This window comes from Ochotona curzoniae, unplaced genomic scaffold, assembly GCF_017591425.1.
Source record: "Ochotona curzoniae isolate NIBS_2020 unplaced genomic scaffold, NIBS_Ocur_1.0 patch56, whole genome shotgun sequence".
Lineage (NCBI taxonomy): Eukaryota > Metazoa > Chordata > Mammalia > Lagomorpha > Ochotonidae > Ochotona > Ochotona curzoniae.
This window is the reverse complement of record NW_024467035.1, coordinates 710,522-729,274: the sequence shown is the minus strand read 5'-3', so window position 1 is coordinate 729,274 and position 18,753 is coordinate 710,522. Positions and strand designations below refer to the sequence as shown.

The following is an 18,753-nucleotide window of genomic DNA, read 5'->3' as shown; positions in this document are numbered from 1 at the left end:
GCTCTTAAAATTATAGCTGTGATGGGCCCAGCACTATAGCGTAGTAGTTAAAGTCCTCGCCTTGCATGCACTGGGATTCCATATGGGCGCCGGTTGTAAACCTGGCAACCCTGCTTCCCCTCCAACTCCCTCCTTGTGGACTGCGAAAGCAGTCAAGGACAGCCCAAAGCCTTGGGACCCTGTACCCATGTGGGAGACCTGGAAGAGCTCCTGGCTCCTAGCTCCTGGCTCCTGGCTTTGGATTGAGGTAGCACCGGCTGTTGTGGACACTTGGGGAGTGAACCATCGGACGGAAGATCTTCCTCTCTGTCTCTCTTCCTCTGTGTATCCACCTTTCCAATAAATAAATAAATAAATAAATAAATAAATAAATAAAATTATAGCTATGTTAGAAATATTGACATCAGTAGACTGAATGCTTCACTTAAATGCCTTTTTGGCAAAGCTGCTTATCAATTTGGTAGAATTAATCATTTTATGATTTTGATTCTTCGATTATAAACATTGAAATTTGTATGTACATCTAGATGTTTCCTGCATTCTTTCATCACTAGTTGTAGTTCCAGTGATAATCAATCTATCTGTAGTTTAGATTTCTATATCCATCTGTAATTTCTAGTATTCAGATACAATTTTATATCCTAGAATTATCTTAAATTCATCTATTTGTTTTAGATGTGTTTTGTGTCGACAAACAGGCAACCAGCAGACAGGGCTGGTTTTACTTCTTTCTTTTAAATGACTGTGGCTCATTTTCTTTTTCCTTTTTTTTTTTTTATGGTCCCATTCTGCTGATTAGAACTTAAAATAGATAGGAATAGAGCCCTTTTCCTTTTTTTTTTCCATTGGTGTCAAGAGTGACACTGTGGTCAGTTTCTGCCCATCGGTCCCCCCCCTTCCCCCACACTGTGTAACTGACTGGAGTGGAGAAGTGGCTGTCACCTATCTGTCTTGCTAATCTGCTTCCACCTGGTCCTCTGGGTAGACAGAAGAGAATTTTGCTGGGGAATATTTGGTCTATACCAATCAGCATTTCTACATCTGGCTTCTATGAAAGAAAAGTAAAACCCAGGACCTCATGTCTGTCATTCTTTGGATTCTACTTTCCCCAAATGGTCTACTTCTTTCTATCCAGCTTTCAGAATCTTACGCTTCTTTTATAATGTTCAGAGATTTTAGTTGTACTTCAGATGATGAACTGGTAAAAAAAAGAAGTGCCCCGAATCATCTCAGAAGCAGAAATACCACCCTAGATATTTCTTGCAGTCTGTTTTCAAATCACACTCTACCACTCTGCATATTCTAAGAACGTTGGATAAAGATACTTGTATTTCTCTACTCATTATTTATGTACTACTGTCATAATTTTACCTTTCTGCATGTCATTCACCTTGCGCTGCACTGTTGTTCTTTTAGTTTAGACATGAGATTTGCTTTAAAAAGATTAAATAATAAGAAGAAAAATGTATATAGTCATGTAGTTAGCATTTCTCTTTAGCTTTATTCTAGTTATTGGCCCATATTTAATCTGGCGTTATTTTCAACCTGAAGTACCTTTTAGATTTGCTTTTAAAACTTATTGGAAAAAGAAAAAGACAGGATACCACCCCCTCGGTACCCCCACCTCTACAAACAGCATCCATTCACTGATTCACTTCTCCAATACCTGCAAAGTGCTACACTGGACCATGCTGATGTATGGACTGACTGGGAAAACAACGCAGTAAGCTAGAGTCAGGAGTGGGAGCCAGGACCGAAGCCCAGGGCTGTGATGTAGGACCAATATGTGGCCAAATGCTTCCACACCTTTCATATTTCTTGTTGTACAATTGCTGCTCTTTGGGTACTAGATGTGGACTCCTACTCCTGTGTCTGCAGACTCCCAGCTATGTCTTCATCTCGAAAGTTTGTGGCAGTTGTGTAAACACGTTAGTATTTTTCTCAGGGCAGTTGGAGAAGTCATAAAATTCTCCATACTTATTTCTACAGGGTCAAGAAATACTTTTTTTTTCATAATCTCTCTCCATTCTATTGCACATTCTTACTTCCTATATTTGTTCGTTTAATTGATTCATAAGTGAGGCCAAATCCACCCTGTCCTAATTTGGACAGAGGTATGTGTTTGTGTGTGTGTGTGTTTAATAATCCAAAATGGGATTGCTTGCTATTTCTTGTTTAAATACAAAAACCTTCATATATTTCACCAAAACAATTCAAAGCATTCACTCAGTTTTGCTGAAAATTTGAATTCCTATTTCACTTAACTTGATTATAAACAACATATACACACTTCTACTCTGAAGGAATAGAGACAGATTAGGTAGATTATGCCTAGACTTAATAGATTGTTTTATGTAATTTGTGAGGATTGTATTCATTGCTTAATTATGGCTTCCTCCTGATGATTCATTAAACATCATATATTTAATCACATCTTATTTTGCTATGATCCGGAAACACTCTTTTCCTAAAATTGTGAATGATTTGTGGAGTGGGCATGTAGCCTTGCAGTTAGGAAACCATAACCCAAGTCAGAGGACCTGGGCTTGATTTCTAGGTTTGGCTCTTGCGTTGAATTTCCTGGCAGTGTCTGGGAGCCAATGGTGACGGCTCCAGCACCTGGGTTCCTGTCTGCTCTGTTGGAAACCTGGGCTATATTCTAGTGCCCAATTTTGGCTCTTGCCCGGGCTTGGCCACTGTGAACATTTGCAGAGTGAATCAACAGACTGCAGCCTCTGTCCATCTCAAAAAATACGTTTAATCATTTACTTATCTATTTGAAAGGCACAGTTCAGAGAGAGAGAGAGCTAGAGAAAGGGACAGAAAGATCTCCCATCCAACAGTTCATTCCCAAAGTGGCTGCAATGGCTGGTGTTGAGCCCGACTGAGGCCAGGAGCAAGTATCATCCTCTACATCTCACATGTGGTTACAAGCACACAAGCAACGTGGTCTTCCTTCGTTGCTTTCCCAGGCTTACTAGCAGGGAGCTGGTTTGGAAGCTAAGCAGCTGGGACATGGCTCCCCTAGCGTTGCTGGCTCACCAGTGGTAGAACTACACTGTTTCAGTTGAGTGTTCTGATGTATGTTTGGAAGCGACTAGCCAAGATGAGATTGTCTGTTACATTAACTGTGAAGCAGTGGAAAAAGATCTTTCTGATTTATTCCTAAAACACAAATAAGTTTCACTGTATCAGCAGAAGTAGAATGTTTTCAGAGTTTAGATTATTGAGTTCTTAGATGCAGAAATGACATCATAGTAATTTGTAAAAACAAGTAAAGAATAGGATAGTTTAATAAAGTACCTAAATATAAATGAGCAGTTACATTCAATACAACAGATGAAGAACTAGAAAACAAGAAAGACTGATGATGTGAGTATGAAGTTGAAATAAACATTCAGCTATTAAGGTTATTTACCTAATGTTTCATTTTCTGATTTATACAGATACACGTTTATATTCAATGTTTATACATACATATTTGTGAGACAAACTCAATCACCACAGAGGCAGGAAAGGAAACCTTAGCAGGTATTTGATCAGAACACTTTTTGAAAGGCAGGTAGAGTGTATCAGAGTTACCCATGACAGAGCCATGGATTTCTGATTATTTGTGGGCACAACCTCTGTATCCTTACTGGAAATACAATGTTCTTCAAGTTCTTCAAGTTCTTTATCAAATTCTGCCCAAGTATATTCTGTCTCTTAAAGATTTTGAAAAGCCCAACTGGCACCCCTGAGTCTACTGCCTACTTTCTGAAACTCCATGAACTTTGGTTCCATTCTGTGCCTCTACCAGCACATTAGTTTTACAGATTTCAGAACTTCTTCTTGATCTTTCCTCTCTACTTTCTGATAAGTGATAGAACTTTACAGCTGTAGAAGGATAAATTTGTTTTTCTTTTGGTTGGCTTGTTAGTCATAAACTATTTTTGCTTGGAAAAGGTGTGTTTTCACTGAAGAATCTACCTTTGTTTTTGTTTTCGAGGCTGTCTGCTGCCACAATGAATCTCTAGTCAAATGTTTACCACCAGATTTTGGGTCAAGGAAGCAGTGTTTTGTTGCAAGGAAGCAATAACAAATGAAGAACCATAACGATTACTTTCCTCTCATTCTTACCAAACCACTAGATGATGGAATGGCAAGCCTGTGGGTTATTTTTCTCTTATCTGCAAGCAGCAGGAAAGAAAAAGGCCAAGGAACTATTTCTTTGAAATTTGTAAGAGAAAAGAAATTTTCTATCAGCACTAAGAATTCAACATCCCCCTGACCTTGGGGAGAGATGGACGTGTGTGAGGCAGTGGAGGCCCCGTTCAATGGGGAGAGATGGACGTGTGTGAGGCAGTGGAGGCCCCGTTCAATGGGGAGAGATGGACCTGTGTGAGGCAGTGGAGGCCCCGTTCAATGGGGAGAGGTGGACCTGTGTGAGGCAGTGGAGGCCCTGTTCCATGGTTTGCACTTCAAAAGTCCATGACGAAGCTTCTGAAGAAGTTTTAGCAATGTAGTTATTAGGAAACCTTTAACTTCCTGTATTTTTTGTCTGAAACCTGTAACACAAATTTTTCTTTATCTTATCTGAATTGTAACTGTCTACTAAAAATTTGGAGAAGTAATAACCTGCTTAGCATTTTGATCTTTATAGAGAATATAGTTTAATTAACATAGAGGGGAGCTTAATATAAAGGATTTCACTGAATTGCTGCACATGTGAATGCAAACTGATTAGTTCTAAAATAGTGAAATGGGGTACCCATCCTACAGGTATAAAGACAGAAAAAGATCTCTTTAATTTCAGAGCAAAACCACACTGTTCACATTACATGCCATATACAGAAACATGAGTTTTACTTGGAACATAGTTGGACATACACACTTTTTCAAATAATATAAGGTCTTGTGATCAAACATAATTTCATGTTTTTACTATCTAAATAGCCATATAGGCGTGTAGCATTGCTTGCATGTTTCTCATTTATAACAATAGTGATAATAAATACCTTTAAAAACTGTGATGAAGATTAGATTTCAAATGAGTAGAGTATCTCATCAAAACTTGAAAGCATCTAACATTTGTAAGTAAGTACATCAAATATAGTCAAAATGAATATTAATACATGAAGGCATATTTCTGTGTTTAAAATTATTTGTTGAGAAAGTAGTTGTTTTTAAGGGAATCTGTTCAAAAAAATTATTACAGGGGTTGAGAACCAGCAGTGATCAGTGATAAAATTTTGAAAATACTTGAATAAACAAACAGCTAGAGTAGGGAACACATTGTAATGCTCAGGATGAACGTGAACTATAATAAAGTAAGTAAACCCAGAGTATGTAGTTGAAATGTTAAAGACAGTTAAATTTAATAGTGCAATATATTTTGTGCCATAATTACCTATTTAACGTGTTAACTATCATGAAACATCCCCTTATTTTATTACTAAATGTTAAAAACAACAAAAGCAAACAAACAAGGAGCACCTGCTATTGCAGGAAGCTTTGTACAGTTTACTCTTCAGCGTCACCTCGCAAAGCTATGATTCTATGCATGGTTTTATGTTACTCAACTGTGAATTTTCTTAGAGTGCCTTCTTTTTGACAGCATGGACCCTCACTAGAAATGAATGGCTAGAAGCATATGTTTTAAAATATATTTCAGACTATAGAATGACAAGGAGAATAATAAGTGGAGGAGACAGAGTAGAATTTTCCAAAGAATTCCCTCACAGAAGTCCTTCTCAGAATGATCTGGTATACATCAAAGAGTACGGAATCCTGGGACTCACATCACACTGTTTGTATCACAGGGTTGGCAGAACAAAGTATCCTAAGTCTGGCAGCTAAAAACACATCAGAAATCTATGTTCTCACAGTTCTGCAAGCCAGAAGTCCACAATCGAGGTGTTGGCAGGCTGGTTCCTTTTCAAGGACTCAGAAGAATCCATTTCCTGGCTCTCCTTTGGCCTGGGGTTTTTGCCAACGAACTGTGGTACTCCTCAGCTCGCAATGCTTAACTCCAGGCTTCATGTCTGTCATCAAATGGCCTGCCTTCCCTCCGAATGTGCTTCTCATCTTGTCTTTTTATTTCAGTATTTCTTCCTTTCTTATGGCTCATAAATCATTGGGTTAAGGAGCCATTCTAGTATAATCTTTCCCTAATTCACATTTTCATTATGTCTTCAAGTATCCTCTGTTCAATAGGGTCACATTCACATGTTTCAAGTCCTAGATCCTTCGTATTTCTTTCTGAGGAATACAGTATGCCCCCAGACTGGGTCCAAGCAACAGATGGAAAGTTAGGCTCACATCTTTTTTTACCTTTTTAAAAACTTACATTAGTTTGGGAGGCAGAAAAACAGAGATGAGAGGAGAGAAGGGGAAGAGAGGAGAGAAGGGGGAAGAGAGGAGAGAAGGAGAAAGGAGAGGATGGAGCAGAGGCTCACTTGCTAAACGTCCAAAACCACAATGGTTAGATCAGGATGAAACCAGGATCCAGGAACTTAATTCAGGTCTTCCATGCGTTTCAGGAACCCAATGATCTGAGCCATCACTTATTAGCAGAAGCTGGGACAGGAGTAGAGGCAAGACTGACACCAAGAGACTTCGATAGAAGAAGTGGGCATCTTCACTCTTACGCCAAATGCCTTTCTCATATATACGTTCATCTTATTGCAAAGCCAGATATACAGAGAGGAGTAAAGACAGAAAGGAAGATCTTATGTCCCTTGACTCACTCCTCAAGTGGCCACAACAGCCAGAGCTGAGCCAATCTGAAGCCAGGAACCCGGAGCCTCTTCCAGGTCTCCCACGTGGGTACAGATTCCCAAAGCTTTGGGCCACTCTTGAAAGCTTTCCCAAGCAACAGGGAGCTGGATGGGAAGTGGGGCTGCCAGGATTAGAACTGGTACCCATATGGGATCCTGGCACCTTCAAGGCAAGGACTTTAGCCACTAGGTTACCACACCGGGCCCTCTTGTATATACTTTTAAGAATTAAGTTTCGATCTTAAAATGTGCACCAGTTACGTGCCAATACTCTATGTGCATTTAATCAAGACACTTGAACATCCTCATTTCTTCTTAGGTGCATGAGTATTAGAATCAATTCATTTGCATACCAAAGTTTTACTGTATTTGTCTTATAATTTATGGAAATTTATGTATCTCCCATGACCAACATTTGTCTCCTATACAGTTAGTCTAAAATGCATACTTTATGGATTTCAAGGCACTATTTTTCTTACTAATCAGAAGGTCAAATATAAAGTATAATTAGAAGTGAAAAGAAAAAAATACATGTTTTAAGAGATCGAGCATATTTTAAAAGTTTCTTTACCTAGATAAGAGCTCAAGAAATTGTTTTTAAATTATTCCAATTCTGGCCTATCCTTACTAGCTTTTCAGTTCTTTCCATGTTGACAATGAGTTGGTCAAACTCATGAAAATTTGTTGATTATCCTATTATCAGATTACAATCTGATTCTCCTCTTTAATAATAAATTGCGTATTTCTTATGTTACTAAAAGAAAGAACTTTCAATTATCCTCCTTTCCTGTCCCACAGGAAGACTTTCATTAAGAAAAGTTAAACACTGTGGCTTCCACCTAGCTCCTTCCTGGCTTTTTTGACCAGTTGGGAGTAAAACAACAGGTGGAAGATGTGTCTATATCTTTCTCTCTCTCCTTCCTTCCTTCCTTCCTTCCCTCTAACTGTAGGGATGATACTTACATCTGCATATCTAGCATCAGTGTTGGAAATGTAGGTTAAAATTATTTAAGAATTGACAAGTACTATAATAAACACATCCTAAAATATCTTCCACCTATTATTTTCCTTTTGTGTAATTATAAAAAGTTAGAAAATCTTCTAACTTTTCATGTCCTTCAGTTTCTATCAATCTCAATCGCTTCAATGGCAAAGTCTGTTTTGAAGTTTTTACTTCAAAGAGTAAGATTGCGCAAACTTCCGTCACCCATAAAAGGCAAGGTGAAGTTTTTATTTTATTGCCCTGTTGTTTTAAATCATGTTAAATGCCAGATACCACTATTTCTAGATAGAGAGGTGCTGCTCCTTGTAACCTAAGAAAGCAAATTCCAAATATAGGACAAAGTATTATGTGATGTTCATGTGCACGTACGTCTGGGTGAGATGTGTATGTACTCCATATATCTACATGCAAATGCTTTGTGTGTGTGCATATACACTTACTTGAATTTTTCATCCCCAATTGTGATCAAGAGTTGTAGCCCGTAATTGCATATACACCTCTGTATTCTTCATATGTATAAAGACAATACTAAAAGTGCAATATTACCAGCACATTTAAAATGAAGCACACAGGCTTTCCTATTCCAGATAGTGGTATGGATGATAAAAACGCTTTAATCATAAGTGAGAAACCACCGTAGATTCACTATAAACAGCAGCAGTGGCGTCTCTGAGGTTACAGGGTAATCATGTTTCTGAGAGTGTAGGCATTTGTGAATTTTATGTATTCAAAATGCTGCAAGACTGAAGTCCAAATTTTGACAAATGGATTTCATACAAAACATATTTATTCTGCAATGTTAAAAAACTCAGGAATGACGTGCTCAGTTTTATACCGTAGCATGACAAAACTGTATTTCTTCTAACTGCTTCATCTCTTTCCCTAACTGCAAATTAAACGCCAAGAATGCAGAACAAGATAATAGTTTATGATCTGAAAAGGAGCTAAATTCAGCCAAAGAGGCCTCCTAGTGCAGGGCTATGAACATCTTACATTTTTACTTTTTGTTATTATTATTGATTGATTGATTTTTGAAGAGTTTAGTGATATTAAATAACAAGTATTTGAACTCTATTTTTCCCCATCTCCTTTTTTAAATTGGATTTTGTTCTGGGTTTTCATCTTCTCAACTGATTATTTTGTGAAATACCAAAAAGATAAAAGATATATGTAGGCTTATAGGATTTATCAGTGTGTCAGAGACATTTTTTTTCTATTACTTTCTTAGTTTTTTGTTTAATAAAATCTTTATAGTTAATGTCTTCTGTTTGAACATGAGCAGTACACTGTGTTATTTGGCTTGTTAGTGTGTTTTTGAAAGCAGTGAAAGAAAAAAAGCATAATCCTGATTTAAGATAACATTTATAAATCAGCATCGAGAACATTCTGTCCACCTGCTGTGCATCACTTACTTTCTGACGGCATCTACACACACAGAAGTGGACAGAGCATACTTTGTCTCAATCAATGGCAACGCAGAAAGCCAAAGAAAGGATCCAGCCCACATGAAAAGAAGAGTTCTATTCCATATGATCACGCATGTTTTGAAAAATAACTAGGTTTTAAATTTCCAGATTCTGTGTTGAATAGAGAAATCTAGAATGACTTAACATTCACGTCAAGCAGGAAGCTCCCAATACAACAGCTCTTCCTCTAGAATATATTTTTACGTAACAAAACCAACTATATAATACATGATTTCAACACAAATCGTATGTGATATTTTATGAAAACTTTTCATCAAGGCTGCCTTTCAGCTCTTTCTGGAGCAAAGCAAGATATCAGTAAGTCATTTCTTCTATCCAGATGATTGTTCTGATATTGAGAGCAAAACCTTCCTTTAAAAACAACTGACACATCACATCTACAAGAAGGATAAGCAGTTATAAACAGATTATTTGAATTCTGAGTCATTTCATTTGGCAATTACAGTAAATAAAATAGACAGATATATGCACAGTTCAAACACTTATAGGATAGAAATGTTTTTACTAAAATGTATGAGGTAAAAAAAAATGCATTGAAGAATTAAGCACAAATCATTGGAATCTCAATGTGCTTAACAGCTATGCCATAATCAAATATCTATGGGAAAAACTATTTGTTTCAGTGTGAAAATGAAGTGATGAAATAGAACAGTAAATAGCAAAAGAGAAAAAAATTATGACATACCTGTAAAAGATATCCATAAAATGAACATTCTACTTTAGCAACAGAAATACTCAAGTACTATTTGAACACTGTTTCTCACATATTTCAGACAAAACACAATCCCATTTTTCCTATCACATCCAAATGTCTAAACTGTGTTGTTATTTCATGCTCCAATTGCACAGAAATCTGGCAGAAATCACAGATTTGATCCAGAAAGGTTGAGTTTCCCACCTTTATGGGCCTTGATGGTTATTAAGCATTTATGCACACAGGTTCTACCTCTGCCTACTGTATCTAAATCTTCTAAGGTTTCCAGGATTATGGAAGAATTTTTTTCAAACATGCAATTTGTCATAAAAAGGCAGATTTTCTAATTACTTTATAGGATGTTGGTAGTTATAACTACCTTCCTATATGGAGGTTGGCTTAAGGGGACAACGTGTTGTAACAGGTGAAGCCTATGGACATAACTCATGTGGGGCCCTGTCTTTGAGTCTCAGGTCTGATCCAACTTGCTAGTAATGTGCCTGGGAAAGCAGTGGTAGATGTCCCAAGTGCTTGGGACTTAGTACCCACATGTGACACCTGGACGGATCTCCTGGCTCCGACCTTCAGTTTGGCCGAGCCTTGATCACTTGAGCGATTTGTGGAGAGAGAGTGTATCAACAGATGGAAGAACGCTCTCTCCCTCTCTTTCTCTCCCTCCCTCCATCTCTCTCTCTCTCTTTTTTTTTGCTATGCCTCTCAAATAAATAAAAAAATATAAAAATTATATATATATATTTAATGATTAGGTAAACAGAGCAGTGATTCTGTCTTCTGTTATTTTTAACTGCTTGGTCTACTGTAAAATGGCAAAAAAAATTTCAAAGTTTCTATGTGTCAAGTGTTCAGGTAATGTACTTACTACAATTTTCAGCTTTCCTGTTGTCGCGGATCACTATGCGTTGGTTGATTGTGCTGAAAAGGGTTGTCCAATTAATGGTATGATAGTAACAGAGGTTGCTGTTGTCAGTGATATAGATGTTTCCAGCACTGATTTCCTTCAGAGACTGAAACTGTAGAGAGGTGATGCCCTGTTGCTTGAGAATAAGCAGGGAGAGGCCACTAAGAGAAAAGGAGAAAGCAAAGAATGGAACAATAATAAATAATTTCTGGACATGAGATGCAAGAAGAATGCTACCACAGCATAAATGGTGATGGAATTAATACATGTGTACTCAGAACGTTTTTTTCTTTACATATTATATACAGTTTTAAAGAATGATAACTGATTTCCTAAAAGGAGAATGTCCATTTTCTGAAGTTATGCATATTGATGATATTTCTATCTCTGCTGAGATACTTAACACTAAAATATCTACTCATCCCTTCCTTTGCAATCCTAAATTTTATACTACTGAAAAACCAGATTTTCTATTAAGACTACATAATACGTAGGATAATCATTCACATAAATTGACTTCTATAACTTTCAGAAATAAGATCTTCATGAAGATTAAATATGAGATAACCCTATGAAGGAATGGCTTAGTTAAAGTAAAAAAGGTAGGTTTTCATCATGTGAGTCTAATATGAGGTGTTAAGATTTTACACAGTATTTTGCTCTGTTTTTGTCCATCTATTGGTCAGTATGGCATGGACAGTTGTGAATTAATTTCTGAAATATCAATCCTATGAATTTTGTGAAATTATAGCATCAGAAGCAAAAACAAAACCTCCTGGTAGAAGACTATATCATATGCAACTAAGCCATTACCAAATCACTCAAAGTTACCTTCTATTATGATAACACAGGATCCAAAAATAAAGCTCAGTTTTCTGATCTACCTCATTCATTCCATACCTGCAGAACACTATTATGGAAACTGAGAAGTAGCTGAAAGATAAAAATATATATTCTACTTCACATCATTATCAGAGGTATCCTCATTACGTTTATCTTTAACAACACAAACTTGCTGTTCTCTAAATCTGTAAATCATTAGGACTGAAATTTTTACATACTGTACTTAAGCAGTGGAGTTTTGCTGTTTTTCACATACACACCCACCTGTAGAGCACTCTTCCACCAATGGTGACCAAGTTGGAGAAAACACTGAAGTCGGTCATGTTTGGTGGCCATGATTGTATGTTCAAGAAGCCTGCAAGTCATAAGGACAGGAACAATAAATCAGAACATTATCATTAGTAGTAACGGTGGTGATTATCCTTGAAATAAGATAAAAACAGGCTGAGCAGTAGAAAATAAGAAAAAGACAGTGAACATATTGTTTTTTAAAGCAATCCATTACATCCTTCAAGGATTAGATGTTATAATTTCTTGGCCATAGTATTCAAGAATAGTTGTTATAAAAACAATAAACACATTACTGGCCTTGCGTCTTAGCGCATTAAGTCACTGCCTGCAATACTAGCACCTCATAAGGGCACTGGCTCCTGTCACATTTCCCACCAAGCTCCTTGGTCATAGCCTGGGAGAAGCAGTGGAAGATGACCCTGGTGCTTGAATCCTTGCTACGCATGTAGGAGACTTGGAGGTAGCATCTGCTGGATTCTGGTTGCTGGCTTGAGCCAGGGGTATGGCCATCTAAAGAGTAATCAATTGTCGTAAAACAGGTGTTTTGGATATATTCCTAGGAGTGCTATTGCTGGGTCATATGGTATGCAGATTTTGAGTTGTTTGAGTGTTCTCCAGACTGATTTCCATAAAGGCTGTACCAATTTGCAGCTCCACCAGCAGTGGAGTAGGGTTCCCTTTTCCCCGCATCCTCGCCAGCAAGCGTCGTTGGTGTTCTTGTTTATGTGGGCCAATCTTACTGGTGTTAGGTGGTACCTCATCGATGTTTTAATTTGGATTTCCCTTATTGCTAGGGAGCTGGAACATTTTTTCATATGTTTGTTTGCCATTTGGACTTGTTCCTTTGTGAAATGTTTGCCCATTTCCCGTGCCCATTTCTTGAGTGGTTTGTTTGTTTTGGTTTTTGGTTGTTTTGAAGTTCTTTGTATATCCTGGAAATTAGCCCCCTATCGCCTATATCGTGTGCAAAGATCTTCTCCCAATCTGTGGGTTGCTTTTTTACTTTGTTGATTGTTTCCCTTGCTGTACAGAAGCTTCTTAGTTTGATGAGGTCCCATTTGTTTATTCTGTTCTCAACTGCTATTGCTTTTGGTGTCCTTCTTAGAAAGTCGGAGTATCCAAAACACCTGTTTTACGACAAACCAACATGCATCCCTATGTTCATTGCAGCACAATCAGTAATTGCAAAAACATGGAAGCAACCGAAATGCCCATCAGCAGAAGATTGGATAAGAAAGCTTTGGTTCATCTACTCCATGGAATACTACTCAGCTATTAAAAAAAACAAAATGCAGTTCTTTGTGGCTAAATGGGCACAACTGGAAACTATAATGCTAAGGGAAATGAGTGAATCCCAAAAGATTAGATACCACATGTTTGCCTTGATTTAACCTGTAATTTTTTGTTTGGTTGTTGGTTATTTTCTGAACCTGTCATTGATACTGTCTCAACCCAGATGTTTCGAAGAATGGAACTTGCATTATTTTTAACATATTGTCTACCCATTACTATGTCAATTAATTCCATAATGTTGTATATTGACACTGAGGCCTTGTTGGGGCTTTTAACTGACCGGATCTCTACCCTGTTAGACCTATCTTCAGACCATAGAAGGTCTCCCCAAGAGGCCACTGAACTTATCTGGACAATAAGACGCTGAACTTTATGCTAGGCATGTGTTTGCAAGCAATGAATCTCAACTGAACTTGAACTATGGTTATGCAACAAGGTGGAGGAATCCACCATGGGGGGAGGGTTATGGGAGGGGTGGGGGGAATCCCCAGCGCCTATAAAACTGTACTACATAATATAATGTAAGCAACAATAAAAAAAAAAAATAAAAAAAAAAAATAAAAAAATAAAGAGTAATCAATTAACGTTACCCATGCTCAATAGTACTGCTTGTGTAAAAGCAAACATAATAAGCATGACTTCACTAAGGCTGGTGTTGTAATCATATTAAATTGTCACAAGCAGTACCAGCATCTCCGATGAGTGCTGGTCCCTGTCCTGTCTATGTGACTTCTGATCCAGCTGCCTACTACTGCATCTTGGAAAGCATGGGAAGACAGGAGGAGTGCTTGCGTCCCAGCTACCCACACTGAAGACTCAGCTGGAATTCTAAGATCCTGCTTTGGCTTGGTCCAGCCCCAACCACTTTGGATGCTGAGGCAGCAGACCAGCAGTTGGAAGATGACATCTTTCCTGTCTCTCCCTCTCTTTCTCTCTGTAACAGCACCTTTTTAATAAGTAAGTAAGTAGATAAGTATATTAATGAATCTTAAAAATAGCAACAAAAATATGTTACAAGGTCAGTTCATAGCTGCAAAAATAGCAGCATCAAAATTATAAAGATATTTGATTTGCAATTCCATTGGCTTTCAAATTATGCACCAAAGTTAAAGAGTAGGATATCCACTTTCAGAATTATATGCAATTTTACAAACTAGACTTTGCTTTGAAATGGATTGTTCAATTCAATATCACATATTGCTTTCAAGAGAACACACAAATATGCATAATTCCTAATATTGTGATTACACTTCTAAAGATTACCTGTTATTTCTCTGACAGTCCGGAAGACATTCAGTTTCTCTGGGTCTATAGCTTCAATTGCATTGTAAGGATCCCTAGGAAATCAAACATGGATTTAGCCAAATTCATGTAAGAAATATGACAATCAATATTTTATCCAAATTGAATTTTAAGCAGCAACAGCAAAGTTAAGTCTGTGTTGTCCACATTGTCCTATGTCAGACATGAAGAACTGACAGGCAGCTTTGGAAAATGTTTGAGTCCACAAAATACTATGTCTTCAAATATTCTTCTAGGTTACAGCGACAATTTAGTTTCAGCTATTGTACAGGAACTTTCAGAGACTATAAATCTATCTATGAACCATTTTGATTAATTTGCTTCTGAATGATTATTGACTAGCAAGTACATATTCTGAGAGTAAACTATGGTGAGAAGTAGTCGATTCGGGTTCCTGAAAAAAAGTCTAAATTATACTCTGAGGTCATAAAAAGGATTGAAATAAATACAGATAAAGTTAACACTTTCTTATCTCCAAATTCATCTATTTATGAATTTTGATCATGTTATTACAGCGTTGTGCAAAACCTGGTTCTCATAGGGACTATTTATAATAATCTTGGTCCCATCTAGCTTATTTATACTTAGTTTTATATCATAGAGACTATGTAGCCATTATAATAACATTTTAAAAAACTATAGCAAATTTTATAATGCTAATAAGGTGGTGTTCTTTTCAGATTTTTAAAATATTGTCTCTAAACTCATAAAATATTTTAATAAAGTACATTGATAGAGATCAGTGTAATATAGAAAGGAACATAAAGTAACTTTTAAATTTAAAAATTGAATGATTTTATCCATTTCAAACTTCATAAAATACTTCTCTGGTACAATATATGGAAATATTTGAACACTTGAATATTATACAAAACCAACACATAATCCAAATTTCCATGGCAATTCAAACTACACTTTGAGGTTCTGGTGTTTATGAACCAATGTATTTCAGATCCAGAGACACACTGAAAAAGACAAACAAGCTCCCTTAGCTTTTTCCCCCTTCTGTGTCCAACGCTTGGAGTTGAAATTCAATCCAAGACTTGTGCGCTAGTCATGGGATCCCAAGATCGTGAGCCATCATCTGTCTCCCAGTGTCCACAGCAGCAGGAACCTGAAAGCTGCATCCAAGTGAAGCCAGGTACTCCAATACGGGAGGCTGGTTTCCTACGCACATCCTAAGCAGCACATGAATTTATTCCTGTCTGTAGCTATCACATGAATTTATTCCTGCCATGGGTAACTGTTTTGTAACCAATCTCTAACAACCTTCTTTTTCTTTGGGAAATAATAACTAGGGTACACTTATTAATAATCGATAAGGTTATCAGTCAAGGAATACCACATTCCCCTGAACAAGCAGACAGGTTTATGGCTTATCTCCTGGGAATCTTAACCTGAAATTTAGCATTTTGTCATTCCAGCATTTGAACATTAAAAATAATTATTAGTCCTGCAATTTTCATCTCTGGAACCACCTTGCATTGGATTTCTGGGTTGACTCAACATATGCTTCTATAGTGAAAAGCACCCCACATCTCAAAAAAAAAAAAGCTGGTTGATTAAATTACAGCTTCATGCTATGACGTGCAATCAGTATGATGCACTACATGAAGTGCTACCAAAGATTCAAACATAGATATTGCCGAGATTAGACACACAGTATAAATGCATTTTCTAATTCATATGTAAAATACTGATCAGAATTTTCTCAATGCCACAGAAATCTCTCTATACAACTTCCAGTAAATGAACCAGAAAATCTATTTGTAAGTAAAGAAATACGAAATGGATAGCTATGTTTTTGATGAATAGTATATCCTAAAATTCAGTGTATAATGTGAGAAAACCTTTGCTATCTTCACATGTTAGTGTACAAAGATCTTCATAAGAGGAATTATAAGTTCCACAGTATCAGAGCTAGCTTTCTGAATTTGTTGTTCTGATGAAAAGCAGTGTATCGGAGCTCCCTGGTCATCTAACTAAATATTGTGACTTCACTGAGGAAGACTCAAAAATCACAACAAGCACATAATAACTGGGTCATTCCAAAGTTTTCCCGAGAAAGTTCCAAGTTACCAGGAATGAAATGAATTCTGGACTTCAACATGAAGCCTAGTGGACCACAGAAATTTTATACACTTAATTTTCAAGATTTAGGACTCTCGTAAAATAAGCAGACAATTCCACTCATAGCTTTAAAATACCTCTTGGGAGTTCACCCTACAGCCACACGGAATCCATAGTACCTTAAAATCAAAACCTTCCCTATCTGGACTCACAGCTAAAAATGTCATGGGTACCTTGATACTGTGTTCTGTGATCTATATATCAAATTCAGGTTTCTGTGAGAGAAACATATTTTTAAATTACCACTGAAACCGCATTTTATCACCAGACCTATTTTCTCTTCCACGGTCTTTCATCATTGCCATCTATAATGTAAGTTAGCCTTACCTTGCAAATTTCTCATTGTGACACAACCTCAACGTGCCTATTTAGTTAGCATCTCATTACTATAAACACCTGCAAAGGAACTGTTTCAGACATGACAAAACATGAAAGGGGACTATTCCCATACACAACCAGAAGCACTAAGCTTTCCATGCGTTTCTCCTTCTAAACTGGGAACAAATGCCTGTTTCTATTGGACAATGGGACTACTTTGCTATGAACTGATTATGAAAATTAACTGTCTTGAGTCCTTTTATTTATTAAAATTTTAAATGAATATTTCCTGGTAAAATTACTTCTTGAAGACTCTTCTATTTAATTATAATTGCTGTCGTTTCATTAGTTTAAACAAATATCTCCGCTATTTTAATAAAGCTATACACTACTACTAAAAACTAGTTTGTAAAATACTTGAGATAACGAGGAAGTTATGTGAAAGAAAAGATTCCTCTGGTTCGCTAGTTTTCTGTTTATTATGCCCTATATTATTCATCCTTAAAAATCCTTCTCCCTCTTTTTTCCACCTTCATATATTATATGTACCAAAATATTTACATTTTAAGTATTACAAAAAAGTACATATATTTACTACATATACTTGACTATATACCTATGTGTATAGATGAATGCATACATATGTGTGTGTGTGAGTGTGTGTGAGAGTGTGTGTGTGTGTGTGTGTGTGTATGGTGACCACTGAATTAACTTCATAGTCCAGAATGAAAAGATACAGAATATGTTTCATATTAGAGATTGAGGGTATCGATGCTTGGTTTCTATGGTTTATTTATCTTGGAAAATGCTTTATACATTGAAAGACAATATTAACTTCACATACTCCAGATTTAAGTGCTCTGGTTAATAATGCATAGTCATATGAACTAAGAAGTATGGTCTGTATTAAAGGAAGCTTTATTGGGGTTCCAAAATAGTCTATAAAAGAGTATGGTATGTTTATAAAAGATTATATGTTGTACACTGAGATGTGCAAAAACCAGACATGGTCAACAATCATTTTCTTTTCTACTGCCTTCTCCTGCATCGATTTTCATTACTTTTCATTTTCTTGGCTTTCTCTTTCCTTTAATCCCTCTTTCTTTTTTACACCAATTATTAAGGTATTAGAACTGCTTTGATACATTCAAAATACATTTCATCATGAAGTCAGCTTGTATAAACTGAAATTGAAATGTCAATGAAGTAGTCGCAGGATGTTGTTAAGATATATGTTGTTAACATATTGATTACTCAATACCATGTCAATTAATTCCATAATGTTGTAAATTGTTGTTGATGTTGTGCTGGGGCTTCTAATTGATCGGGATGATATTCTGCCAGCTCTACCTTTAGACCAGAGAAGGTCTCCCCAAGAAACTGTTGAATTTATCTGGACAATAAGATGCTGGACTCTGCATGGTACATGCTTGCAAAGAAAGAATCATGACTGGATTTGAACTGTAATACTACAACAAGGTGGGGGAATCCACCATGGGGGGAGGGCATGGGGAATCCCAGAGCTTATGAAACTATGTCATAAAATGAAATGAAATTTTAAAGTAAAGAAAAAGAAAAAAAAATAAAGTTATCCAAATCCAAAAATAAAAAATTCATTGAGCTGGTGCTTGCAACTCCAGCATCCCACATGGGCATTGGGTTGATTCCAAGTTGGTACACTGCTGATCCAACTTCCTGCTAGTGGCCTGAGAAAA

At 36.8% G+C, this 18,753-nt stretch overlaps 1 protein-coding gene across 4 annotated transcripts in view; it reads right to left on the bottom strand.

Moving 5' to 3' along the window:
• The window catches only part of LOC121168093 (receptor tyrosine-protein kinase erbB-4), a 984,643-nt gene that overhangs the window by 265,997 nt on the left and 699,893 nt on the right, over positions 1 to 18,753 (bottom strand). For all 4 annotated transcript variants that reach the window (XM_040997858.1, XM_040997859.1, XM_040997862.1 and 1 more), the window contains exons 10-12: positions 14,552 to 14,625; positions 11,969 to 12,059; positions 10,823 to 11,022 (exon numbers count right to left, since the gene is read on the bottom strand). In XM_040997858.1, the coding sequence (XP_040853792.1) occupies positions 10,823 to 11,022; positions 11,969 to 12,059; positions 14,552 to 14,625 (365 nt within the window). The remainder of the gene's footprint in view (positions 1 to 10,822; positions 11,023 to 11,968; positions 12,060 to 14,551; positions 14,626 to 18,753) is intronic.